The following is a 27,893-nucleotide window of genomic DNA, read 5'->3' as shown; positions in this document are numbered from 1 at the left end:
GGTTTGGAGTGGTTTGTCAGGGGACTTTCTTCGAAATAGGTTGACGTACGCCTCAATAAATCTATCATATTTTGTCTGGTCAGCACCCACCTTTGTTTTCACCGGTTTAGGGGTGACAAATTCCCCAAACAAAGTAACTTTTTTTGGCATAATTCAAGGTATTAGCTTGTATAAATTGGGAACACACTGCACACAACTGAACAGGCGTGTTGTTTTAATGCATTTCTTGATCTTTATAACGGCATACAAATCTTCTAACAAATGTATAACTGCTAATTTGCAAGACCCTTGCTCTAAAAAAGCTGTAACTTTTATTCCCATTTTGATATGCTGCCAAACTGAGCCGAACCTGGCCGCATGCGGACCAGAGACGATTGTCACCAACCGGGTTAGTATACGGCTGATCGCACAGCGCTTGATGTGCAAGGTAGAGATTTTTTAAACAACTTGTATTGTTGTTAATATCTTGATGCAGAGTTGAGTTGTTCCTGTCAAGTCTCTTTTTGTTAATTAGAAATTACAATATATCGTGAAATGTTTTAATGCGCTGTTTATTGGGAGAAAATATCACACCCACCCGCGACACGACGCCACACGCAAATTTCGATAAGTGAAAAAAGAGAAGTGACTCTTATTAAAGAAAATCATCCTAAACACGCTCAAGATGTATAACAACAATTGTTTGTTTGTTTTTTGTTTTGTTTGTTTCATTACTTTATTATTTATTAGTGTTACACATGATTGCCAAACCACTTGTCATACTAAGAGAGCTAACTCTTTACGATTGTTACAACGGCAAGACCTGTGTGGTACCAACATAGCCGTTATAACGAGAGTTGACTGTAATACATACCTAGCCACCTTGATATCCTGGTTTGCATGGGCAGTAGGTCGACAATAAATACCTTGGCCAGTGTTTTGAAGCCTTTTGGGTTGTGTTTGTTTGAAGATTTTCAAGTTCAAAGCAAGTGAAGCCAAAAGTGATAAAAAGACTAAATGGAGATGTTGAAATCGTAAACCCCCTCCCCCCCCAGACTAAGTGACTTAGTCTCTCTGGCTTCAATATACTTTTGTTACGGTCCCTTACCACCTAGTAGGTCTTTTAGTCTCTCCTGATGAACTGCATGAGGGAGTGCAACGTCACTCTGCGCTGGCTCATGTTACATACGTCTAACTTACCACCTAGTAGGTCTTTTAACCTCTCCTGATGAACTGAATGAGGGAGTGCAACGTCACTCTGCGCTGGCTCATGTTACACATGTCTAACTTACCACCTAGTAGGTCTTTTCGTGTCGCCTGATGAACTGAATGAGGGAGTGCAACGTCACTCTTCACTGGCTCATGTTACACATGTCTAACTTACCACCTAGTAGGTCTTTTAGTCTCTCCTGATGAACTGAATGGGGGAGTGCAACGTCACTCTGCACTGGCTCATGTTACACACATCTAACTTACCACATAGTAGGTCTTTTAGTCTCTCCTGATGAACTGCATTCCTTGATATTTCCAATGTCCTTAAAAAATAATAATTAATAATTTAAGGAATTGACGCATCCTAAATTCTGACCAAGTGTTGAAATCGGCTTGTCATTATGCACTGGCTCATGCCACACACATCTAACTTGCCACCTAGTAATCTCGCCTATGTTTTAAAGACAGTGTGTATCAGTAAAGCATCTTCAACGCTAATCCACATTGAAAATAGTGAGGTTTAGTGTGAATATTGCAAAATTATACCCATATTTGTTTTTCTGATTTACAGAATTAATGCATAATGTTTTAAAGAGAGTTATTGTTACATGTGGTGTTATTTTGAATTTTATGATTGTTTATTTAATATAATAATAATTATCAGTTTTTAAGGAAATTTAACATTTCTCAAATGAGACGGAAATTCAGTATTACACTCATAATTTTGTTTTCCAGTTATTGCAAATTGTTCTCAGTTTCAGTATGACAATAAATATCAAATACATACCTGATATCAGGTTTGTAATTAATTATGTGAATTTGTTAGTCGTTATCCTCCCTTAATTGCATTTCACACAAAAGGATACTAAATGCCCATTAATGGGAAAGAACAACTACGGTCAAACAAAAAATCCTGGTGAAAATGAGAACCAAGAGAGCTGAAAGAAACAGAACTCGACCTTGCAAGCAAGGGAGATCAATTAAAGTACAAACCATTTGTCCAAAACTGGATAAATTTGACACATGGAAAATCCTTGCCTTATTTCACGTTTGGTAGATTTGGACTAAATGGATTTTTGTTTTGTTTTAGAAGGGTGAGTGAGGAAATGCTAGTAGTTGAAAGGTCTGATAAAACATTTTCTGAAAGAGGAATTCAGGGAACACGGTGTTAAGTATGGTGTCGCGATTTGCTACACAAGTTTTAGAGATCGCTATGTAATACTGTATCATTAAATACTAGATGCTGATCAATTTTTGAACTGATGGCCAATGTTGATAATCAAAAGTTTGAAAGCAAAATGTTCCCTGGAAACGCACAACATTTTATTCAATTCTTAATCATTTACATAATAACAATGACTGGTACCATATAAAATACATAAATTTTGTTTTCAGGTGCAATTGGTAACAAGCGCTGCAAACAGATTCTCGATCAAGTGTTGTCAGACTGCCAGTATAAACCTCTCGGTGTCTTTCAGCTTCTGCTCAGCACAAGCCAGTTCGAATTCATGCTCAAAGAGGTACATCTACCAAATAGTGTTTGTTTCTAGTACCAGTTACTAAGTTAACACATTACAGTGACTTTAGAAAAACTGACATTTTAGACAGGGCACTTGTGTGGATAATTGTATTATGCATTATTCTCTCTTGAATTTTTAAGTATTATGTGTTTATGTATTAAGTATCTTGCATGACATCCATATTTAAATAACACTTCAGATAGACTTATTAGATAAATAGAGGATTCATCACGAGTATTTTTTAATATGGAAAATATCAACTGAGTCTATGTTAATCGGTATTTGTCAAGGCTCTGCTGAGACAAATACCAATTAACTAGATGAGGTTGATATTTTACATATTAAAAATCACGAGTAGCATATTCTATTTATCCTATAGCACTTTAATAAGTCATCACAGCACAAATTAGTTTGTTGTCACGTATTTTAACCATATCTATGATAACGTTACACTCAGGTACACAGGTCTTGTTGGCTTGTAAGCAAATGACCCATCCGCAGCAACACATTACCTAGAGACCTTGCAAATTTACATATCATTATTAAAATTATCACATGGGTTTATGACATGGATATCATGGGTAAGTTATAGGATAAATAAAAAATTTAACATGTGTGTCAAATACATCAGAATTGGCTAAAACAACAAGGCTGCTTTTTATAGCAGGCTTGACTCTTCAGAACTATGTGTATGAAATATCTATTTAAACATGATAATACATGCACTATTTCGGGATTATGTGTATGAAAGATCTATTTAAACATGATAATATATGCACTGCTTCGGGATTATGTGTATGAAAGATCTATTTAAACATGATAATACATGCACTGCTTCGGGATTATGTGTATGAAAGATCTATTTAAACATGATAATACATGCACTGCTTCGGGATTATGTGTATGAAAGATCTATTTAAACATGATAATACATGCACTGCTTCGGGATTATGCGTATGAAAGATCTATTTAAACATGATAATACATGTACTACTTAGGGATTATGTGTATGAAAGATCTATTTAAACATGATAATACATGCACTGCTTCGGGATTATGCGTATGAAAGATCTATTTAAACATGATAATACATGCACTGCTTCGAGATTATGTGTATGAAAGATCTATTTAAACATGATAATACATGTACTACTTCGGGATTACGTCAGGCTTTCTGCCATAAAATAATTTGAGGGTATATAATGAAAATAGAACATATCGTAAGTGCTCCTCTAGGTGGTTATGGGTTCGATACTGCATTTCATGTACTTTGAGGGGAGGGATTTAGCCCAGTGGTAATGCACTTGCTTGATGTGCATTCAGTGTGGGATCAATCCCCGTCGGTGGGCACATTGGGCTATTTCTCATTCCAGACAATGCACCACAACTGGTATATCAAAGTCTGTGGTATATGCTATCCCTTGCTGCTAATGGAAAAATGTTGCAGGTTTCCTCTGTAAGACTAAGTCAAAATTACCAAATGTTTGACATCTAATGTGCTCTAGTGGTGTTGTTAAACAAAACAAACTTTCACATACTTTGACAATTTTAAACCACAGTTCGCGTACTATAATCTTTCTAAAAATTGTTAAAATATATCCATTAATTTCCAGGATTTTAGGGTATGTAATTTTACCTTTCATGTATATGAAAAATCTATTTAAACAAGATGATACTAGTGATCCTGATATTCATGACACATATATTTTGGTTTATTTCATGTCTAGTTATTCAAACAAATGTTGTCCGAGAAGCAGTCCAAGTGGGAAGCATACAAAAAGGAAGGTCAAGAGAGGATGCAGGAGCTGGCTGATGTCTTCTCGGGAACCAAGCCGCTCACACGAGTAGATAAAAATGGTTTGTCTTCTTCCATAATAAATATTTACAAGCCAGAAGTCTGTTTTATTTCCCCCGAAATATTAGGATATGGAAAACATTTGATGATGGATTCCACTGAATATATAAAGACTTTCATGCATCAAATAGGGTGACTTGTTTGGCACGATGAAAGATTTGAGCCATGTGATTGCTTGTTGCGATGTTCAGATCTTTCCATTGGAAAGAGTGAAATTGTACTTGAGTGTAAATTTTCTTTTAAAAATGATGATTTTTGTCATAAAATATTTAACAGTTTTATTATTAAGATTTTATCACAGTTTATAATAATTTTAATGATTACACTGGCTGTTAATTTCTCATATATAATTATGTAGTTTGTTTTGTTTTTTGTCAAGCGGTGTTCTCATTATGCGATTAGTCGCACTGACTTGTCGCATGCAATTTGTCGGCCCTACAAAAATTGGAATGTTTAAGACTAAAGTTGTTCCAATTTAAGTGTTTCAGCAGTTTGATTTGATTGCATAATAAGAATGCCATTTTATAAATAGTTCCAACTTAATTTGACACTTTGTTTAATATTTGTTCTCTCAGAAAACCTTCAAGCCTGGTTTACTGAGATGTCTAAACAGATCACATCTCTGGGATACGATGATTCAACATCTGCTGGCCGGAAGATAGTGCAGCTCATACAAGCCATGGAGGAGGTACATGTACTTTACAATCTTTCCGCTGTTGTATGATTAACTCAATTCTTATTGTATGCTGTCCCTAAAAACGGACTGTTATTGTTTGATTAAATGTAAAACGTGATGTCATTATGGAAAATGGGACAAAAGAAACTGATTTATGTGTATGTTGAACAGAATGTGTCGTGTTGATTTTCATTATAAGAATTGTTTGTAATTTTATGTTTCTATATTGATGTAGAACAATCATAAATGTAGTATAAATTTCCTATGGTTTTAGATCTTATACAATTTGTGACTGTTATATACTGACAAATTCTAAGAAAAAATGACAAACATATTTTCGAGATAGAGCCATTACACATTGGGTTGGAAATAGACTGCTACCTTCTTTTGTGTACACATTTGGTTAGCCTGTTATTCTTAAACCATGTGAAGTATTGTAGTGTTTAAGCTGAAAATAAAATAGTTTTAGCAATTTGACAAATTTGGTCAGAAAACCTATAGTAGAATGAAGTAAATCTATCATGTTCTTTCAAAGGTAATTTGAAACAATATTCATAATGATTTTCATAATGTTTTTCCATAAAATAGCCTGTATCTGGTGCATCAGGTAAAGCAAAACATGTTGTTTGTAGTTTTTGTAGGTTGTTTGTGTTTGATATTGGTTGTTTGTTCTTTATATCGGTTGTTTGTGGTTTTTGTAGGTACAAGAATTCCACCAGCTGGAGAGTAACCTGCAGGTGAAACAGTTCCTGGCCGACACGCGGCGCTATCTTCACCAGATGATCCGAACCATCAACATTAAGGAGGAGGTCCTCATCAGCATCCAGATTGTGGCCGATCTGTCATACGCCTGGCAGATTATTGACAGGTAGTGAGCACTGGTATCCTAGCAACTGATGTATGATATCCACGCATCATATATAAGCCAGAAAACGACAATGTATATTTCCATGTCCAATCGTCATACTTACATGTACATCACAAGATTCTTTTCTTCTGTTTATTATATCTAAGGCCCTCTAAATTTATTGAATATGTTAATATATGACTACTCTATAGAGTTTATATTTGGTAGAACTGTTTTTATATCATTGGTTATTTTATATGAAATGTTTTTGTCAGTTTTGGTGACTAAAGGTCATAATCATTGTAGAAATTAGTTTCTGTCGGATCTCTTCAGTTATACCTCAACTATTTTGGCTAAGGCCATTTGTAGTTCACCTTTCACAAGGGACTGTTGATTTATGAATCAACTGTGATTTTAGACATATAAATTATTAGTCCCCTATCAGTCTAAATGGAGGGGGATATAAGTTTCATCTCCGTCCTTTATGTCTGTCTGTCTGTCCGTCCGTCTGGCCCACATATAGATTTCAGGATGTTTTTTTCACAATGCTTTGAAATATTGAGCTGATACTGTTACAGATCAGGTTTGACTTTCATGGCAATTTACCCATTTTTGACAGAGTTATGACATTTGAAATTAGGAGACATGAAAAAACACTTCTGGATGTTTTTTTTACATTTCCTTGAGATATTTGACTTTCATGGCCATTTACCCATTTTTGACAGAGTTATGGCCCTTAAACTTAGGAGATACGAAAAAAGTTTTCCACACTTTATTTTTTTGCAGTATATCAAGATATCGAGCTGAAATTTTGTGGATAGCTTTATCATATTCTGTTACAGATCATGTTTGACGTTCGTGGCAATTTAACCATTTTTCATTGAGTTATGGCGCTTGAATTTAAGAAATACAAAAATTTGTTGGGTCTGATAAGGGACATGAATTGCTTTAAAAGTACTCTCAGGATGCTTATTATAATAATTATTGTAAAATTGTATTTAGTGAAATGTTTCTGATGATATTAAGAGCTTGGCTAATGTGTTTTATAATTTCTACATAATTGAGAGTTTATGAGAAATGTGTTCACATAATGTAAATCATTCTGTTGGTGTGTGCACACACCTTACTTAAATATAAAAGTTACTATGTTAATTTGAATATGCATCCAGTGACCTGTTTATTGTTATAGTACTGTTACCTTTATTTTTCTGTTACGATTATATTACAAAATTGTAGGTATTCCACAAAATAATTAGAACATTATTAATTGTTATTTAATATTTTTCTTTTTAACCTTACAGACATGGAAAGTAGGTACACTGCATGCTTTATGTAGGTTGCGGATTGATATTAATTTTGTTTGTTGTAATTTCATGCTTTTTGTTTGGACTTGGTTCTATTTTAATTGCATGTTAAAATAAATTGCTTCATTTCGCTGCTTCTTAATTTTCTGAAGACTACATTATTGTATACAAACTGTAATTATAGAATGCAACATAAACATTGTTTAATGTACCACTGTTTACTATATCTTTAAAAAAAATAACTTACTAATTGTCATATACACATAATTACTTATAACTATATTTATCTCTGTTAAAACATTATCAGTTTACAGATCGGCCAACAGGTATTGGCCTATATTAAGGCATCTACCAATATTTTGCAATATGTGTATTTTACAAGCAATAAGATAAAACATAACTATCACTTGTTCCCAATTTACAAACAAATAGGAGAAACAAGGTTACTAATAATTGGGAAACAAGTTTTCAAAATGTTCATATTACTGAAATAATTTAAACAGTATGTAATTTAAGCAGTATGAAAGAGAAAGCATAGCTTTAATAGCATAGCTTTAATGTTGTATTAGCTAATAGTGAATTTTAAATAACAGTACCCACTATTTTAAATAACAGTACCCACTATCTGGTTTTGGTTTGAAAATATATGAACATTAACTGTTTTAAAGTGTGTTTTTGTGTGTTTAGAGTTCTTTTGTATTTTTTCTAAAACATTTAAATTCTTAACATAGAATATAGTCAGACATGTGGTAAGCTGCCACCTGCTTAATAAAGATGGTTGCTTGAGCAGGCTTGATTTTAGTGATCTTCTTTTTGTATTGTTTTTCCACTAATATGTGTAATGTTATGCCTTGAATCAGTGTTTTGTAGATTTCGTTGTTTTATAGATCTGTCATATTTAAAAAAAATGGTTTTGCTATTTTACAATACCTTCAGTAGCCTGTGTAGCTAGTGTCTACTTCTAACTGGTATGGAGAGAAAACTGATACTTTTACCAAATAGTATATAATATATAAAGTATATAATATTATATATTTCTGAAAAGGAAGTATTGTAAAACATGTCATAAAGTTTTGTGTTAAATTTTTATTACAAACAAATAATTAGTCACTTGAGTTTATACTTTGCATGTTAGGAAAATGAAATAAATGGTTATAAAATGTGATTTTTAAAAATTTAATTCAGTGATTAAAGATAATATTTTTTTTTTTTTTTTTTTTGAAAATCATCATAACAAGTTAATATTTGTAAATCATAAGGAATCCACGCTTACATGTTTATTTGTTTTAGTTACACTGGTTACATGCAAGAAGGCATCAAGAAAGACCCATCACTGGTCATAAAACTCAGAGCCACATTTCTCAAGGTATTGTATACAGTGCTTAATTTGTCAACATATTCTATTCTATTGTTCAGTCAAACCACCTCAGTGCACCCATTCTTTGATTGAGTTTTTCCCCCATACCAACCAGTGCCCCATGACTGGTATATCAAAGGTGGTTGTACGTGTTGTACTATTTGTGGAAAAATGGATATAAAAGATCCCAATGCTGCTAATAGGGAAAATGTAGCAGGTTTCCTCTTAAGACTTTAAGTCAAAATACTAAATGTTTAACATCCAATAGCTGATGATTAATAAATCAATGTGCTCTAGTGGTGTCGCTAAACAAAACAATTTTTTTTCTATTATTGAGATCTTTTGATCTTGAATTTTTCTTTATATGTCTTGGAGAATGTCAACTGCACATAAACAAGGCTTTGGTGGAGAATTTGAAAAAAAAGAAGTAAATAATAAAATGCTGGTAACATAGTAAAGGGTTTGTGGTTTCAACTTTTGCAAGTGGTTGTGAATGGCTTTAATAATTAATATTAATTTTATTACTTTAAAATTAGTTATTTGTGTAAATGTAGCCCTTTAAAACGAGGGTCAGTGACTTTAACATGTTTATATGGACATTGGATTAAAATCTAAAATCTTTTCTAACCTGTTTCCCCAGATGGCATCCGCGTTAGACCTTCCACTGATGAGAATCAACCAGGCCAACAGCCTTGATCTGATGAGTGTCTCGCAGTACTACTCCGGGGAGCTTGTAGCATACGTCAGAAAAGTGCTTCAGGTACGGTGATATTAAAACACAATAATCAGTAGACACCTTTAATCAAGGGGCACCTGTAATCTGTGGTTACCTGTATCTTCAGCCAGCTATAACGAGTTTCCTCTCTAAGACTATATATCAAAGTCATCAAATGTTTGACATCCAGTAGTCGATGATTAATAAATCAATGTGCTCTAGTGGTGTTGTTAAACAAAACAAACTTTAAACAAACTTTAGCCAGCTATACAGGTGCAGATCTAAGAATGTTTGCAAGGGTGATAACTGCAATTACTTACATGGAAGATGTATATTAGCAGTGAATGCATTTAAAAATAAGTGGGGAAATTATTTTTATTTTTTTGTGGGGAGTAATCATCTGCCACTTATAATCAGTAGTCAACTATAATGTGACCATCTGTAAACAAACAGGATTAGAACAGATTTAGTTACTGTAGAGTTTAACAATGCATTAATTTAGCAATTGTTTTGAAAGTGTAAATCCACGTTTAGATTTGGAACATTATTTTTTCAGATTATTCCACAGACCATGTTCAGTCTTTTAGCGAATATCATCCGACTTCTGACCAATCAAATAAGGGAGGTGCCCACCCGACTGGAGAAGGAGAAGATGAAGGAATATGCTCAGCTTGATGAACGATACCAGGTTCGTGGGATTATATGAAATTGTAACATTTGCTTCAAGGCACACAAACATGTCAGCACTCCTATTCAAATCACAGTATGAAATATGACTTACATTAAATTGTGTGTCGTTTATAAGAGTTTGCTTTTTCAAAACCCCCAAATTGATACAAATATCCCTTGCATCTCTCTGTTCTTGATGTACAATTAGTAAATCAAAAAAGAAAAGAAATAAATCTATTGGTATGCTTGCAAAAATGTTGATAATAATTGGGAATGGCCTCTTAAAATATGTGAGCAATTTTAATTTTCATTAATGCTGCTTAACCATATTCTGATAACTGTTAGACATTGATTAATAATGCCAGAGAATCACTGGATTTCATTTACTAAAAAAAAGTATAAATATTTCAGGTTGCTAAACTGACTCATTCAATCTCAATTTTCACGGAGGGTATTCTTATGATGAAGACAACACTGGTTGGGATAATCAAGGTGAGAACTTGACATGCTAAAATATTCTTACATCATACATTTTCCAGAATATGAGCATCACCAGGAATATTGGAAAGGACTTAATTTGTGTAGTGAACTTGTAAAGTTTAAGGCTGAGAAGAAAGAGGAAAAAAGAAAAATTGCCTTCTCTCGCTCTCTGAATGTCTTCTAGTGATGAAAGTCTTTAGGAGAGTCTGAAATTGAAAGAAGGAATGCATTTTAAATATGTTGCTGTTTGCTGTCTAGCATATTGTTATAGTGACATCTTGGTGATCGAGCACTCGTCAAGTGTGATGAGTTGTGAGACTGATTCCTTTTCAGTGGACCACACATTTCTCCACTGCATATGTTGGCCTGACTGTGAGAAAGTGCATATAAAAGATTCCTTATTACTAATTGGAAGGAGTAGTCTGTGTGGTAGCATTGAGCTTCTTCCATTACTATAAAAGAAAGAAATGTTTTATTTAACGACGCACTCAACCCATTTTATTTACGGTTATATGGTAAAGGACCACACAGATTAGCAGCAAGGGATCTTTTATATGCACCATCCCACAGACAAGGTAGTACATACCATGTCGTGGTGCACTGGCTGGAGCGAGAAATAGCACAATGGATCCACTGACAGGGATCGATCCCAAACCAACAGCGCATCAAGCGAGCACTTTATCACTGGGCTACACCTCGCCCCACTATTACTATCAGTGCAGGTGTTACAGTCATCATGTTTTTAGTCAACTGGATGGCACTATAGGTTTCGTCTCCGTCTGCCCATAAATCTGTCTCATACATTGTTTTCCAGACTTTGTTTTCACAATTTCTCAAGATATTGAGCTGAAATATTTTTGTATAGCTTTATCATGTACAGTTACATATCACATTTGACTTTCATGGTGATTTGTCCATTTTTGATTGAGTTACGGGTCCTTGAACTTGGGAGATACAAAAATGTGTTGGGCCTGGTAGGGAACATGTATTGCTTTAGCCGTGCACATAACAGCCACTGATTAAACAAAATGTTAAGATGCTCCATAAACCTTTACTTCATTCATTTCCTAAACATTGTGCTGTTCTGTCCAAATATCACTTTGTAAATATTTATTGCAAGCACTAACAATATTCATCATGATTACAGAGTATGACAAATATTGTGAAAAGTCACTAGCCACAGGGCTAGTGGGTTTGTGAAAACCACTAGCCCACCAAGATAAAGCACTAGCCAAAGTTCCTGATCAATTATAACTGGATTTTTATATAATTTTTGTAACAATACATATTTACGAGTATAACAGTAAAATAAAACAAACACTTAAATCATGTTGTAACTTTCAGTTTTTTGCCGTGTTGTACGTTTATTTTTTTGTCAAGTGTGATCCATCGTCATTGTTCCGTTTTCGCTTTGGCTCTCCCCCTGGGGACAAAATAATTGAGCAAAATCATGGTTGCTATCTAAAACTACTATCAAAATAATTAACTTTAAATGAGGGTACGACAGTGTGACACACGGTAATAGATGTTTCAGTGTATTCGGTAGGGCCCTACATTTAGGGCCCTACTATTTATGTCGCCAGGAACGGTGATGTCAATTGCTTAAATACAGGGCATTATCCCGTATCAGACCGATATCAAAAGAATATAACGGCGACATCTAATCCGTTGTTAATTGATGAACCAAAAAGGTATCATCTTGTATTGGCAGCTGTAACGCATTATCCAGACTGCTACACGTTAATAGGCCAAGCAGAGTCATTGCATGTGCGGTTACCATTAAAGTAAATTGTTGTCAGCGAAGTGTTAAATTAGAAAACAATAGGTAAATAAAACAAACACTGAAATTCAAAGCATGACTGGGGTTTACTTGATTGAGATTAACCTGTCGTCGCGATTGGTGATTTTCAAGTTCTTAGCCTAAAACATATGTGCGAGATTAACTACCACGTGACGTGTCCAACCAATCAAAACACTTATTTCCTGTGCCAGAAACTTGAAAGGGAAAAGTAAACAATGCATGCCGTAACTGACGATGTAGAGATAGCATGTTACTGCAGTTTGCAGACCTAGTTCAAGTGGATTATTATTATATACTGATTGCGTTGTTGATATTAATCGATGACAAACGTCACAATCAAATTTATTAAACGAAATTTCAACCGAAAGAAAAAAAAAAAACACCCACGATCGAGCGATAAGAAGGGGGGTGGAAACCACTAGCCCTGTGGGCTAGTGGTTTTGCATTTCTCACTAGCCCGAACTTAAAAACCACTAGCCACGGGCGTCGGGCTAGTGGATTTGTCAAACTCTGATGATTATTATTTAGTAATAAATGATGGTGAATAAAAAAAATTGTTTTTGTTTTTAGATTGATCCTAAGCAGCTGTTGGAAGATGGTATTCGCAAAGAACTTGTGTGGCAAGTGGCTCATGCCCTTCATCAAGGACTCATGATCAGCCCAAAAGCAAAGGTATATTCATGGCTTACCTTTACTAGCTTAGGGCTGATCTTGAATTGATCATGAGGGACATAAACATGATATGAAATGGTAGCTGATTTAATATCCTATTTATTACCCATAATCAATTTCAATTTATTTCATTGGACTTGTAATGTTCAGTTAAGCTCAGTTAAGTGTTATGTCTCACTTTACATTCTAGTGCGACATAACCCTTTGATATGAACCAAGATGTTTCTATGTGTATGGGTAATAATTACAGTAGTTGCAAATACACAATTTGTCTGTAGGTGAGTGAGTTGTTGCCAAGACTTGACTAGCTGGGAGAGCAGATGGACGGATTCTGGTGGTCTATGTAATTAATGTGTGTGATTGTTGTCTGTAGGTGAGTGAGTTGTTGCCAAGACTTGACTAGCTGGGAGAGCAGATGGACGGATTCTGGTGGTCTATGTAATTAATGTGTGTGATTGTTGTCTGTAGGTGAGTGAGTTGTTGCCAAGACTTGACTAGCTGGGAGAGCAGATGGACGGATTCTGGTGGTCTATGTAATTAATGTGTGTGATTGTTGTCTGTAGGTGAGTGAGTTGTTACCAAGACTGGACCAGCTGGGAGAGCAGATGGATGGATTCCAGCGGTCTATGTAATTACTGTGTGTGATTGTTGTCCAGCTGGGAGAGCAGATGGATGGATTCCAGCGGTCTATGTAATTACTGTTTGTGATTGTTGTCCAGCTGGGAGAGCAGATGGACGGATTCCAGCGGTCTATGTAATTACTGTGTGTGATTGTTGTCTGTAGGTGAGTGAGTTGTTGCCGAGACTAGACCAGCTTGGAGAGCAGATGGATGGATTCCAGCGGTCTATGTAATTACTGTTTGTGATTGTTGTCCAGCTGGGAGAGCAGATTGACGGATTCCAGTGGTCTATGTAATTACTGTGTGTGATTGTTGTCTGTAGGTGAGTGAGTTGTTGCCGAGACTTGACCAGCTTGGAGAGCAGATGGATGGATTCCAGCGGTCTATGTAATTACTGTTTGTGATTGTTGTCCAGCTGGGAGAGCAGATGGACGGATTCCAGCAGTCTATGTAATTACTGTGTGTGATTGTTGTCTGTAGGTGAGTGAGTTGTTGCCGAGACTAGACCAGCTTGGAGAGCAGATGGATGGATTCCAGCGGTCTATGTAATTACTGTTTGTGATTGTTGTCCAGCTGGGAGAGCAGATTGACGGATTCCAGTGGTCTATGTAATTACTGTGTGTGATTGTTGTCTGTAGGTGAGTGAGTTGTTGCCGAGACTTGACCAGCTTGGAGAGCAGATGGATGGATTCCAGCTGTCTATGTAATTACTGTTTGTGATTGTTGTCCAGCTGGGAGAGCAGATGGACGGATTCCAGCAGTCTATGTAATTACTGTGTGTGATTGTTGTCTGTAGGTGAGTGAGTTGTTGCCGAGACTAGACCAGCTGGGAGAGCAGATGGATGGATTCCGGCGGTCGTTTGAGTACATCCAGGACTACGTGAACATCTACGGACTGAAGATCTGGCAGGAGGAGGTGTCGCGCATCATCAACTACAACGTGGAACAGGAATGCAACAGCTTCCTCAGAACCAAGGTTTGTTGGTTGTTCAACACTTAGAAATGTGAGGACTGTGCCAGACGTTTTTACATAGAGACCGCGGGAGATGTATTTTTCGTGCTGGGGTGTCGTTAAACATTCATTCATTCAGTGGGAGATGATATCGTTTTTACCACCTATGAAATAAAATGTTATTCAAGTATGAATAGAGAAAAAAATTACCAATATTTAAAACATATTGTAACTGTTTAAGAATTGAACATTTGAGGGGGAGTAAAAAAATTTCTATACTTAACTCTCAAAAAATAAAATTGTATTTAATGGATGGGAGGGTGTGTGTGTGAATGTGGCACATCTGCAAGGCAAAAATAATAGTTAGGTTTGTGGTAGCTGTCCAACATTTCCTAATATTAGGAATGTTCCCCATGCAAAATATTATTTATACCAAGTATGCATAGATAAAATATGTTGCAGACCCACCATTTATAAAATAATGATTGTGGTGCTCCTGCATCACTCTTCCACGATACACGTAATTCTGAATGTCCTGTAATAATTTAAACTGCAAGGTACGCATAGACCTAGACTCTAATCATAGCTTACAACAGATGCTTCTCCCATAAAATAGGTAACGTATGAATGGATGGTTGGACAGATGAATGGATGGTTGGACAGATGAATGGATGGATGGTTGGACGGATGAATGGATGGACGGATGAATGGATGGTTGGACGGATGAATGGATGGTTGGACGGATGAATGGATGAATGGATGGTTGGACAGATGAATGGATGGTTGGACAGATGAACGGATGGTTGGACCGATGAATGGATGTTTGGACCGATGAATGGATGGTTGGACGGATGAATGGATGGTTGGACAGATGGTTGGACGGATGAATTGATGGTTGGACGGATGAATGGATGGTTGGACGGATGAATGTATGGTTGGACGGATGAATGTATGGTTGGACGGATGAATGGATGGTTAGACGGATGAATGTATGGTTGGACGGATGAATGTATGGATGTGTGTTTATGTTGTCTGCTTGCAGATGAGTATGTGGATGGATAGATGGATGAATAAATGTTTAATGACACCCTAGCACGAGGTAATTTGATTTTTACATAATGATATTTTTCTTTGCTATTGCAGGTTCAAGACTGGGAGAGCATCTACCAGTCCACAGCTATCCCCATTCCACGATTCGCACCAGTAGATGAAAGTGTTAATTTCATTGGTCGGCTGGCTCGTGAAATTTTGAGGATTACAGATCCCAGGTAGTTTTATATTGAAACTTCTCTAAATATAAGATGTAACAATAAAATTCAAATTTGTTTTTATAAAGAGCATCTAGCATGTGTAACCTATTTGATTAGTTTCTGATGTGGTCATGTGGTTTAAGTGCTTTTTTTTTCTTAGCAGCAAGTTACGTAGAAACTAGATGTTATTCCAAACTTCACAGATGTAAAAACATTTAGCTAGCCATGACTATAATGAAAATGAAGAATAGCAATGTATGATATTATTGTGAGGTATCTTTATTATTGCTTTTTATAACATTTTTGGTATTTTCATCCCCTTTCAATAAGTTTCTGATGAAAAAATGTGTTTGTAGATCCACAGCTTACATTGATCAGATGAAAGCTTGGTATGACAACCGAACAAAAGTTGAAATCTGTAACAGAACACTCTTTCAAAAGCTTCATGTAAGTATGTGTACTTGTTCATTTGAAAAGTTTGATGTTACACAAATATTTAGACTATAATAAATTCCTGATTAAAAAATCATATTTGTTAATTTGATCAGTTTAATTTTGTACAAGAAATATTCTGACAACAATTTTAGATTATTAAAATCATAATCGGCATCAACTATAAAATAGTTTTATGAATTAGATTCAAATATTTTGTCAGTAGGAAAGAAGGAATAGGACGCAACATGACTGGTACCTAACGTACAATGAAAGATTATAGCCATTTTATTTACTGCTGGGATATTGAGATTTGAATAGAGATTTTTGAAGCTATTTAACTCTCTGATATCATGGGGTGGGACGTAGGCCAGTGGTAAAGCATTTTCTTGATGAGCAGTCGGTCTGAGATCGATCCCTGTCGGTAGGCCCATTGGGCTATTACTTGTTCCAGCCAGTGCACCATGACTGGTATATTAAAGGCTGTGGTATGTGGGATAGTCTGTCTGTGGGATAGTGTATATTAAAGATCCCTTGTTACTAATGGAAAAATGTAGCATGTTATCTCTCTAAGACTATATGTCAACATTGCCAAATGTTTGACATCCAACAGCCGATGATTAATAAATCAATGTGCTCTAGTGGTGTCGTTAAACAAAACAAACAAACTAGGATATCATAAAACTGCTGTAAGCTATAACATGATGCACGTTGTTAAAATTAATCGTAACAGAAGTATGCAGCATATTGTTTATTTTACAGAAAGCTGTTGGAAGTTTTGGACTTTCTGGCTTGGATCGACTGCTGTGTTTCATGATAGTCAAAGAGATGCAGACATTCCAGTCTCAGCTACAAAAAGGTTTATTTAGAGACAAAAACTGGATGGAATTCTTCGCTTCTTTCACAAAAACACTGAACCCACTTCAAGGCGTTGTCAGTGAGTACAGAGATATATGAATGACAATGATATATTAACGCATCGTTGTTGAACAAATTTATTTTGAATTTAATAGACCTCGTTTTTGAGGATTCTCTCTCTCTCTATCTCTCTCTCTCTCCCTCCCTCCCTCCCTCCCTCCCTCCCTCCCTCCCTCCCTCCCTCTCTCTCTCTCTCTCTCTCTCTCTCTCTCTCTCTCTCTCTCTCTCTCTCTCTCTCTCTCTCTCTCTCTCTCTCTCTCTCTCTCTCTCTCTCTCTCTCTCTCTCTCTCTCTCTCTCTCTCTCTCTCTCTCTCTCTCTGAGTTCTACTCGGACTACTGTCTCTCAAATTTCCTCAGTGTTTATCTCTATCTCTGTCTCTTTAACAACCATATATTAGACACGATATATTAGCCATAGTTTATAGTGTGCTGAGTTTCAGACAATAAATAATATATTTCTTTGAATTTTGGAAGGGATAGGAGAGGGGTATTTTAAAAGTTATTTTCAACTTACGGTGAAAGTAACAAAAGATAATTCCTTTTTCTTTACACTGACATGTTTTTGTACTCTTGTCTCTTGTTTTCACAGATCAGCCACAGAAATTGTATGCCCAGGCTGTTTCAAAAACATCTAAAGCCTTTCAGCCTTTCCTGGACAGTATTCTTAAGGTATGTATGTTTCGGGTAAGATTTTCTTGTTTTTAATGGATATGTTAAAAAAAACCCACAAAACCCGAAGAGTTAAAAAGATTGATCGTCATAATTTAGACCATTATAAATTAAATGCTAGATTTTCATAATGGGGGTTAGGGGGTAAATGGAATTGTATTTTTTATTTTCAGGACAATGGAAAATCTGCACACCGAGTGAAAGAAAAAAGAAATTGGGCCAATAAAAAAATCAGGGGCGGGTGGGGATAAAAATCTTGGATTTATCTTTAAAAAACTCAAAAGTGAATGCCATGTTTGAAATTTGCTGTAATTAAACATTATCATACTAATTACTTGGGGGTCTGTTATAATATAAGAAAAGCACAGATTCATTTGAAACATAACTTTACAGATTTCTGGGTGACAAATAGTGTCACATAATATCAAATAAACTTAGCAAGCTGTTACTTGACAGTTTTTTTTGTACATTGAAGATACTAACCAGTTTCTATAGACGTTGTTTTAATACATCTGTTTTATAACTTGTAGGTTGGGCAAATGCAGCTTCTCCGAAGACAAATCTGTTACGAACTTAACACTTCCTGCAAGTTTGACTCAAAGTTTCTTGCTAGCGCTCTTCAAACTATGAACAAGTGAGATTTAACAGAAATGTCATATGTTCTAATAGACATGTCATATTATTAGCAATGCTTGTTGGTTGAACTATAAAACCATAGGCAACAGTTGAAGCTTTATAATTTTATTTGAGGTGAAGCTTACTGTTTTGTACTATGTAAAAGTTACTTTAGGTTCTTCAAATACAGTCTAGATAAATATTGTATGTTTTTCTGTAAATAAGAGGCATTGCCTCTATCAAAATTTAATTGTCTTTGCTAAAATATTGGAAAACTCAAAAAACAGATTTTTGCATTATGAATAGAAACACATAAAAAAAATTATTACTGTTTTACTGTTAAAATATATGCAACCAATATATTAGAAGAGACACTATTATTATATATTGATCGAGTGAGAAAATTTATTGAATTCACTTCAAAAGAATTGGACACAAGTTTGCTAACTTACAAGGCTGTGTCGTATATTATTCATTCTAAATTTAAAAAAAATTCACCAGGCATTTGCTATAATGTAATTTCATTGGAAGTATGCAGTAAAAAAAGACTATTAATATTTTGTCATTAGTGCTTTGCTGGCAGACATTGAGAGGCATTATCAAGACCCAAGTCTTCCATACCCAAAGGAGGAGAATCCACTGATGTATGAGTTGACGTCGTACCTGGAGGCAGCGGGATTTCACAACCCTCTCATGAAGGTTCTCTTTGTTCTGTGTTAGCTTCAGTTATTAGCAACACTTGTTTATTATTAGTATTTAAAGATGCAGTCTTCATGCCATTCTTCAATATCCTTTGGCTATAATTGCTAATCTATATCGCATAAGAATGTATTATCAAAGATAACAATTCAAAATATTGTGTTTATTTGTTTATTGGCTGAATTGGCCACGGCTTAATTTAAGGTTACCACCCGAAAATAGGGCATTTGGGCAACCCAAATATAAATAAATGGACACAAATAGATAAATAGTTAAATTGAGCAACAGTGTACACTGGAACCAGATATACACATGTCGAAAATATGCAAATAAATCATCAATGAAAATATAGCAAAATCCAATTCAAATAAATAAATACATAAATACATAAATAAATAAACGGTACTGTTGTTGAGCGAGAAACTGCCGATTCGTGATATAGTAAATATGATTAAAAACTCTCATCCTCTTAATATAAAACAACACTCCAAAATGCCTTGTAGGCTGACCGAGAAACTACATGGAACTGGCTTTTTTTTTTCTTTTTTTTTTTGTACATCATAAATAAACAAATCTTCATAAATTCCATAAGCATTCCACTCCTAACAAACGCAATCTATTTTCATATAACAAGTTTACTTCCAGGTTAAAAAAACCAGAGAAAAAACTCGTTAAGAAAAAGACTGGAAAACCTTTGGAAAATATATATTTATGTAAATAATTAAATCATGAATATCTGGCTGTTACTGGTTCAGACGCAAGCTAGAATGAACTATGCACACACGTGCTTCTCATTACAGACATATATAGCAAGTGCAGCCTCATTTTGCTCATAAATATTCATGTCCACTCTTATTCGAGTACGAACCTAGCAAACATATTTTCCTGATTTACTGTGTACCGCAGGAAAATGTCATTATTAAAAATTATCTTTTGTGCACAATATTCAGTATTGTCTAGATTTAATCATGCGAGTGATCACACATTTAGCCGTGATGATTTCGATTTGAACAGTCTTCATACAGTACACTAGAATATCCAATCTGAAATTATAAAATAACACACCAGCAGCAAAACAGCAAACAATTTAAACATAGAGGGTTATAGGGTGGGAGGGTTTCATTTGTTTGTAAATACTCGGCCAACACTTGAAATGTTTTACGTTTAAAACTTTAAACAACTAACTTACATCATACCTCAATATGACGTCACTTATAAAAGTGTGATGTAACGTCACAATTGACAGCACACAAACCTTAATAATTTGTTATTTTAAGCCTCTGAATATGCATTTATTACAATAACTAAGAGTCAATAAAACAGTTTAATTGGCAAATAATTATATGTTGTTACTTTGATAAATTCATTTAATAGAAAGATGAAATGTTATTATTTTCCATTTTAACACTCCAAAGCGGGTCAGTATTCTTCATAGTATTTAAAAGCATGGAGCATATGTTATAGGAAAGTAATGAACTATAAACATGGATAGCAATAACACACAAGGTTTATTAAAACTAGATGTGTTTATATTTTGTATTTAGTAAATGATATAAGTATATATGGTGAGGTGAGATTGTAACAATTATTACAATTGTTTGTTATATATAAACAAAATGAAAACAATTATTTCTATACCTAAAGGTCCACTTTATGCAATGCATTAAGGTATCCATGTTTTTTTTCCTTGAGTTTTTGTTAACAGAGTTTATTATTGGTATATTTCAGATCTACATCACCACTCAGCGAGTTCCTTACTTCCCACTGTTTAACTTCCTTCTCGTCATATCTCAACTCCCCAAACTCGTCTACAGCAAAGTTATCAGTAAGTGCTTTTGTGTAGTTAGGAAAAAACTTTTATTAGTCCCCTACCGGTCCAATCGGTTTATAAGTTTCATATCTGTCTGTCTGTCTCCGTCCATCTGTCCCAGATGTTTTTTTGACAATGCCGTGAGATCTTGAGCTGAAATTTTGTGTATATTTTTATCCTATACTATTACCGATCAAGTTTTACTTTCACAACAATTTATCAATTTTTTACAAATTTATGGTTCTTGAAATTTATTGTCTGGACGTTTTGTCACAGTGCCCCAAGATATTGAGCTGAAATTTTGTGTATGACTTTATCATGTACTGTTACAGATCAGGTTTAACTTTCATTGTGATTTACCCATTGTTTTGTAGAGTTGTGGCCCTGTATTGCTTTATCAATACTCTCTGAATACATGTTTAAAAAAACGTGACAGCTAGATGGAAGCATGCAAAATATATTGGCATAGCTTTGATCATTTACTGGATTTTAAATCATTATGTGAATTATTGTCAACCTTCCACGGTTTCTCTATGTAGTTGAACCACCTTTTTGTTATTGCAATTATAAAACTCTCCTAATGTACCTCTTTCATTATTTGACTTGTTACAGCCATCATTTTTCATTCAAAATAAAAAAGATTTTTAACTTGCCTTCATGACCAGAGAACATTTGATACAATTATTTTTTAATATCATGTACAAGCAGTATAAATGTATGGGATGGAGAAAGTTTATTGTTTTTTGTTGCACTTGTAGTTATTCAGTTCTAAGTTGATGGCTTGTGGAGATGGTACAGGTGCTTCATATGTATTATATATTTGTAGGTGGCATGGTGAGCAAAAAGCCTGCAGATCACCTAGACTCCCCTCCATTCATTGTCGGGTGTTACACGGTGCTCAAACAGTTCCACACAGACAATATCAACTACTTTCTCGCCTTCCTGGGCCAGTATGTCAGATCCAACGTTGATGCCATTAGCAGGTACTCCTTTTCTAATGTAATTATATCCTTTAAAATTGGGATAATGTAAATAAAATGGTGGTCTTTCTGCATTTATACAATGAAATTTTTTTCCCTACATGCCAAAACACCACTCTCATGAATATATATCATTATTATATTTTTTAATATCTGTAGACATATTGTGACCTCCCCTCTACAGTCAAATTTACCAAGAACCTGCATTTTTTCTATGTTTTTTTAATCCAAAGCAATGAATAATAGATTTGGTTGATACATTTTGATAGTTTTAAGTGTCATGGATCTTTTGGTTTTATGTACAGCAGTATCAAGATAATGATTATGAGACAGATAATATATAGATAATTTCAATGTTCATATTATTTTACCAATAATGTTTTTGGATTGAAATTAGTTGCATATTTTTGAAAGTTTGTTTTGTTTAATGACACCACTGGAGCACATTGATTCATTAATTATCGGCTATTGGATGTCAAACATTTGGTAATTCTGACACATAGTCATTCGAGGAAGCCCGCTACATTTTTCCTAATGCAGCAAATGATCCTTTATAAGCACCATCCCACAGACAGGATAACACATACCATGACCTTTGATATACCAGTTGTGGTGCACTGGCTGAAATGCATAATTTTGTTACCAAGTATAAATTTAAAATGCTTTTTCACTTGCAAACATATATATCTTCAGTTGTGAATTAAAGAGTTGACATTATAATATCACTGTGAATGTCCACTAAAAGATAATTGTTAAAACTTTGTATTCTGTTATAGTATGAAGAATCCTGAACTAACACATGATGTTCTTAATGTCTTGGTGTTCCTCGAGGATTTCATCTTCTACAGTGGCATGTCTAGAAAGGTCAGTATTCTTATAAATGTATCCCCAATTACAAATAAACAGAAAAAAATCTGAAATACACAAGCGACAAACTTGCATTTCAAGCGACAAACTAAAAAATAGGGCGACAAACTTCTAGAATGGTTATTTTGAAAACCAAAACATGTAATTATATCTGAAATTACATGTATGCAAGCGACAAACTTGTATTATATCTGAAATTACATGTATGCAAGCGACAAACTTGTATTATATCTGAAATTACATGTATGCAAGCGACAAACTTGTATTATATCTGAAATTACATCAAGCGACAAACTGAATATCTGAAATTACATGTATGCAAGCGACAAACTTACAAGTATGCAAGCGACAAACTTGTATTATATCTGAAATTACATGTATGCAAGCGACAAACATGTATTATATCTGAAATTACATGTATGCAAGCGACAAACTTGTATTATATCTGAAATTACATGTATGCAAGCGACAAACTTGTATTATATCTGAAATTACATGTATGCAAGCGACAAACTTGTATTATATCTGAAATTACATTACATGTATGCAAGCGCAAGCGACAAACTTGTAATCTGACTTGTATTATATCTGAAATTACATGTATGCAAGCGACAAACTTGTATTATATCTGAAATTACATGTATGCAAGCGACAAACTTGTATTAAAGCCAGCCTTAACAACTCTAAACACGAGACTTGTCATTTTAGCAAAGAATCAGTCAGTAGTTAGTTTTATTTTTATTATTAGTCTATTGAAAATAACATCTTTTTTTACTACTTGATAGATATAATCGCGTGCTTATAAAACCATTAGGGCCGACTTTACAATGCCTGTTCTTTTTGGGTTTTTTAACTCGGTTGTTTAAGCATTGTAAATACATGTAGTTTCATGTGTGCAGATCAAAAACAGACTTTGTAAATGTGGCCCATTAAGTCTAGACTGTGTTTTATAACATCTTGAGAATTTAATAACATAAAAATTGCATGTCAGAGTATGACAAATATTTTGAAAAGTCACTAGCCACAGGGATAGTGGGTTTGTGAAAACCACTAGCCCACCAAGATAAAGCACTAGCACTGGATTTTTATATACTTTTTGTAACATTACACATTTATGAGTATAACAGTAAAATAAAACACTTAAATCATGTTGTAACTTTCAGTTTTTTGTTGTGTCGTACGTTTGGTCTTTTGTCAAGTGTGATCCACCGTCATTGTTCCGTTTTCGCTTTTGCTCAAATACAGGGCATTATCCCGTGTCAGACCGATATCAAAAGAAACATAACGGCGACATCTAATCTGTTGTTAATTGATGAACAAAAAAGGTATTATAATGTATCAGCAGCTGTGACACATTATCCAAACCGCCACACGTAATAGCGAGTCATAGCATGTGCGGTTACCATTAAAGTAAATTGTTTTCCCCGATTGCCGATAACCACATGTGAGCAAAGTGTTAAATTAGAAAACAACAGGTAAATGAAACAAACATTGAAATTCAAAGCATGACTGGGGTTTACCTGTCGTTGAGATTGGTGATTTCCAAGTTCTTGGCCTAAAACATATGTGTCAGATTAACTACCACGTGACGTGTCCAACCAATCAAAATACGCATGGCATTAGACTTATTTCCTGTGCCAGAAACTTGAAAGGGAAAAGTAAACAATGCATGCTGTAACTGTAACGATGTAGAGATAGCATGTTACTGCAGTTTGCAGACCTAGTTCAAGTTGATTATTATTATATACTGATTGCGTTGTCGATATTATTCGATCACAAACGTCACAAGCAAATTTATTAAATGAAATTTCAGCCGAGAGGAAAAGAAAAAACCCATGATCAAGCGATATGGGGGGGGGGGGGGGGGGGGGGGAGAGAACCACAAGCCCGAACTTAAAAACCACTAGCCACGGGCGTTGGGCTAGCGGATTTGTCGAACTCTGCATATGTGTGACATCATTAAAGATTTAAATCTAGCCCGTAAAGTTTTATAAATATGGGCTGTGACAACTTGAGTACACCAATATTAAAACAAATCATGTCATATATGATTACTGTGCATTTTTACATTTATTGAAACAAATATTGTGGGTAGAATGATGGAAATACATGGTGAAAATGTTTCAGGCCAGCTCATGTTTCCCAAATATCTCTCGTTTTTGCATGAATTTGAGGATTTGTTCCAGCCAAGATAGATTTCTTATCATGAAAGCTGTTACGGTGTAATCAAGACACTTATAAGTGTTTTTGTTATTATATGTGATTATCTTTTTAAAAATAATTGTTATTTCATATATACGACATTGTACTAACCTTTGTTTGACTGCCAATAGCTGATATATATTTAGTGCTGGAATGTGATTACACATTTGTTCATACATTTTTATTATTTTTTCAGACGGTGGAATCCTTCATACCAAACTATATATTTGATGAGTTCAGAACACAATACACTCAGTAACATCATGCAATATTCACCAAAGAGGATAGTGCTTTCGTGTTTTGTAATGAAGATACTTGAATGTGAACTCTGCTGGTAAATTCAGTTTTCACTGCAAATACTGTACAATACATATGTTTACTTTGATGGAGCATTTCGAATTGACCAGATTGTGAAACTGAATTGATCAAATTCAGTAATGAATGTTTTTCAGTGACTTGAAAAGCTTTTACAGGCTGCCTGAATGTTAGGCGATTGCATAAGGACACCATCACCATTCAAAGCCTGTAGATGCAAAGTGTTAATACTGTGGTTGAGAAAGAATGTACAAACAATATTTATTGTGATTAAAGAATGTTTAAATTAATTTTCATATCGATAATAAAGAACTTCTTTACAAAAGGTGTTGATAATTGGAAAATCATGAGTATACAAACAATATTATTTGTTCAATGCAACTTCCGTTAATTAATTAATTTTTGTGCTTGTATCCAATGACCCACAGAGTCATTAAGCTTGCTCTGGGTGGGAACTAGTACCTAGATACGAACTCAGTACCTACCAGCTTAACCACTACGCCACCGAGGCTGGTTGTAAATTCCATTGCATAAAAAAGAAAAACTATTTTGGAGCCATTCCAAACTACCTTTCATATAATTAAATTACTCGATTTATTTTGTTTGTCTTTAAAAGTGTTACATATTTGTAAAACTTGTTTTACTGTTTACATATACTATAATATTACAAAATTTTCCACCCATAAACTAAAATTGTATAATCATTGTATTTTTGAAAGAAAGGGTGTATTTTCCATTTGTGTTGATTCAGACTGAATAGTTCAACAAATAAATCTTGTTATGTTTGTTGTTATATGTATATTAAGATATATTAAAAATATTTTATCATGTATTGTTTACTTTGCTTTCTGGTTCCATTATCTTTTGTGGTGTCCAACATCCATCAACTTTTCACATTTCTGACTTGTTTGATTTCATGTTCAACAGAAAATATTTTTGTACTTTTATTCATCATAAAAAACACAGTCCTTCTGCCATGTGGACTACTACCAGCAGGTAGACATTATGGAGCACTGGTAAATAAATATAAATTGAATATTTCCATAGATCTATATACATATGAGGATAGTGTTTTTATCAAGCAGAATTGATAGGCTACCTTTTTTTGCTAATTGGGCAGCCGCAAGTCTATGGTTTCATAATTTTCTTTAATGATTCACTAAATATACTGATTAAAGGGAGATTCCTGAGTTTGCTGCAATTTTTAAGATGTTATCGACTAACAGACTTTTTAACAATTGTTATTACATATCAGATACATTTTTCTGCATAAAATACTAGTGTTTTTGATCTTTCGAATATTTGTACTAGATTAAATTTCATTTTATTTCCTAAAATATTTCTTTTTCATACCTACAAAATTATTTGAAGACAAAATCCAGTTTGGGTTTCTTACAGATATTAAAGGGACATACCCTAGTTTTTAAACACCAAGGCATATTTCTTTTACTATTAGAGCCATTTGTGATAACTGAAATCATACTTTACTTAGATTTTATTGTTTAGATTATCCATTTCTGTACATTCGAAGTGTTTTTTGGTCATCCTGGTGTTTTTGATATCACAAAATGCATTTCTCATATTTTAAAAAATGCATGTGCGTCGGAGAGGTAACAGTTATGGAGTCTAGTTCTAATCTATTTTTAGAGGGTATTTCATCATTTCAAAGTCGCAGACTCTTGTTTCACTTGATTATAACTAACCAAATATGTTACAGGTTTGTAGATTAACTAAACTTAGTGTTAATTTTCATGGGCTGAACTAGGGTCTGTCCCTTTAAGACGACCAAAACCACATTGAATATACAGACACTGATATTCTAAACAAGAACATGTATTTAATATGCAAGTTTAATCATAGAAATATTTTATTAGTCTGAAACATATTACAATGCAGTAAACTCAGGAATGTCCCTTTAATTATTGGCTACAGGATGTTAATTCTGACTTGTAGTCTTCAGAGGAAAATCGCTATATTTTCCTTAACAGCAAAGAATCATTTACATGCACTTTCCCACAGACGGAAGAGCACATAACACAGCCTTTAATATGTGGGACACTGGTTTAGATGAGAAAAACCCAATGGGTCAGAGAGTGAGTGCTCTACCAACTGAGCTAAATCCCATCTCTTCTTTCTTTTCTCTGCGCTAGTTCAATCTGTTATGTGGAAAAAATGTGGAAGAAAAATAATAACAATACAAATTAATTGTCATTACTGTTTATTAAAACAAAAATATGCATAATACTTATGGTCTATATTTGTCTCCTTGATTTTTGATGGACATTCATTTTCATGGTATAATTCAGATGCACATTAAATTTGACGAGCAATTACCATAATTATTTTTAATGTTTTAACATGCATCCACTTGCAATCACAAATTACAAAGTTAATACTCCAAGTCAATAATACAGCTGGAAAAATATTAAGCACCTCAACTATTTGGCCATGAGGTTTGAAAACCTGTGTACTGGCCT

General features: G+C 34.4%; 1 protein-coding gene across 1 annotated transcript in view; it reads left to right on the top strand.

Moving 5' to 3' along the window:
* Positions 1-26,246, top strand: part of LOC121375185 (WASH complex subunit 5-like) — a 36,859-nt gene extending 10,613 nt beyond the window's left edge. The window contains exons 9-29 of the mRNA XM_041502477.1: positions 2,587-2,711; positions 4,439-4,568; positions 5,142-5,254; positions 5,944-6,110; positions 7,391-7,399; positions 8,684-8,759; positions 9,391-9,510; positions 10,022-10,153; positions 10,546-10,626; positions 12,986-13,087; positions 14,504-14,683; positions 15,803-15,927; positions 16,266-16,356; positions 17,104-17,278; positions 17,849-17,928; positions 18,459-18,562; positions 19,113-19,242; positions 20,971-21,067; positions 21,879-22,035; positions 22,809-22,896; positions 25,298-26,246. Coding sequence (XP_041358411.1) covers positions 2,587-2,711; positions 4,439-4,568; positions 5,142-5,254; positions 5,944-6,110; positions 7,391-7,399; positions 8,684-8,759; positions 9,391-9,510; positions 10,022-10,153; positions 10,546-10,626; positions 12,986-13,087; positions 14,504-14,683; positions 15,803-15,927; positions 16,266-16,356; positions 17,104-17,278; positions 17,849-17,928; positions 18,459-18,562; positions 19,113-19,242; positions 20,971-21,067; positions 21,879-22,035; positions 22,809-22,896; positions 25,298-25,360 — 2,345 coding nt within the window. The 3' untranslated portion in view covers positions 25,361-26,246. The remainder of the gene's footprint in view (positions 1-2,586; positions 2,712-4,438; positions 4,569-5,141; positions 5,255-5,943; positions 6,111-7,390; positions 7,400-8,683; positions 8,760-9,390; positions 9,511-10,021; positions 10,154-10,545; positions 10,627-12,985; positions 13,088-14,503; positions 14,684-15,802; positions 15,928-16,265; positions 16,357-17,103; positions 17,279-17,848; positions 17,929-18,458; positions 18,563-19,112; positions 19,243-20,970; positions 21,068-21,878; positions 22,036-22,808; positions 22,897-25,297) is intronic.
* Positions 26,247-27,893: the final 1,647 nt, after the last annotated feature.

Source organism: Gigantopelta aegis, chromosome 6 (assembly GCF_016097555.1).
Source record: "Gigantopelta aegis isolate Gae_Host chromosome 6, Gae_host_genome, whole genome shotgun sequence".
NCBI lineage: Eukaryota > Metazoa > Mollusca > Gastropoda > Neomphalida > Peltospiridae > Gigantopelta > Gigantopelta aegis.
This window is presented reverse-complemented; position numbering and strand designations above follow the sequence as displayed.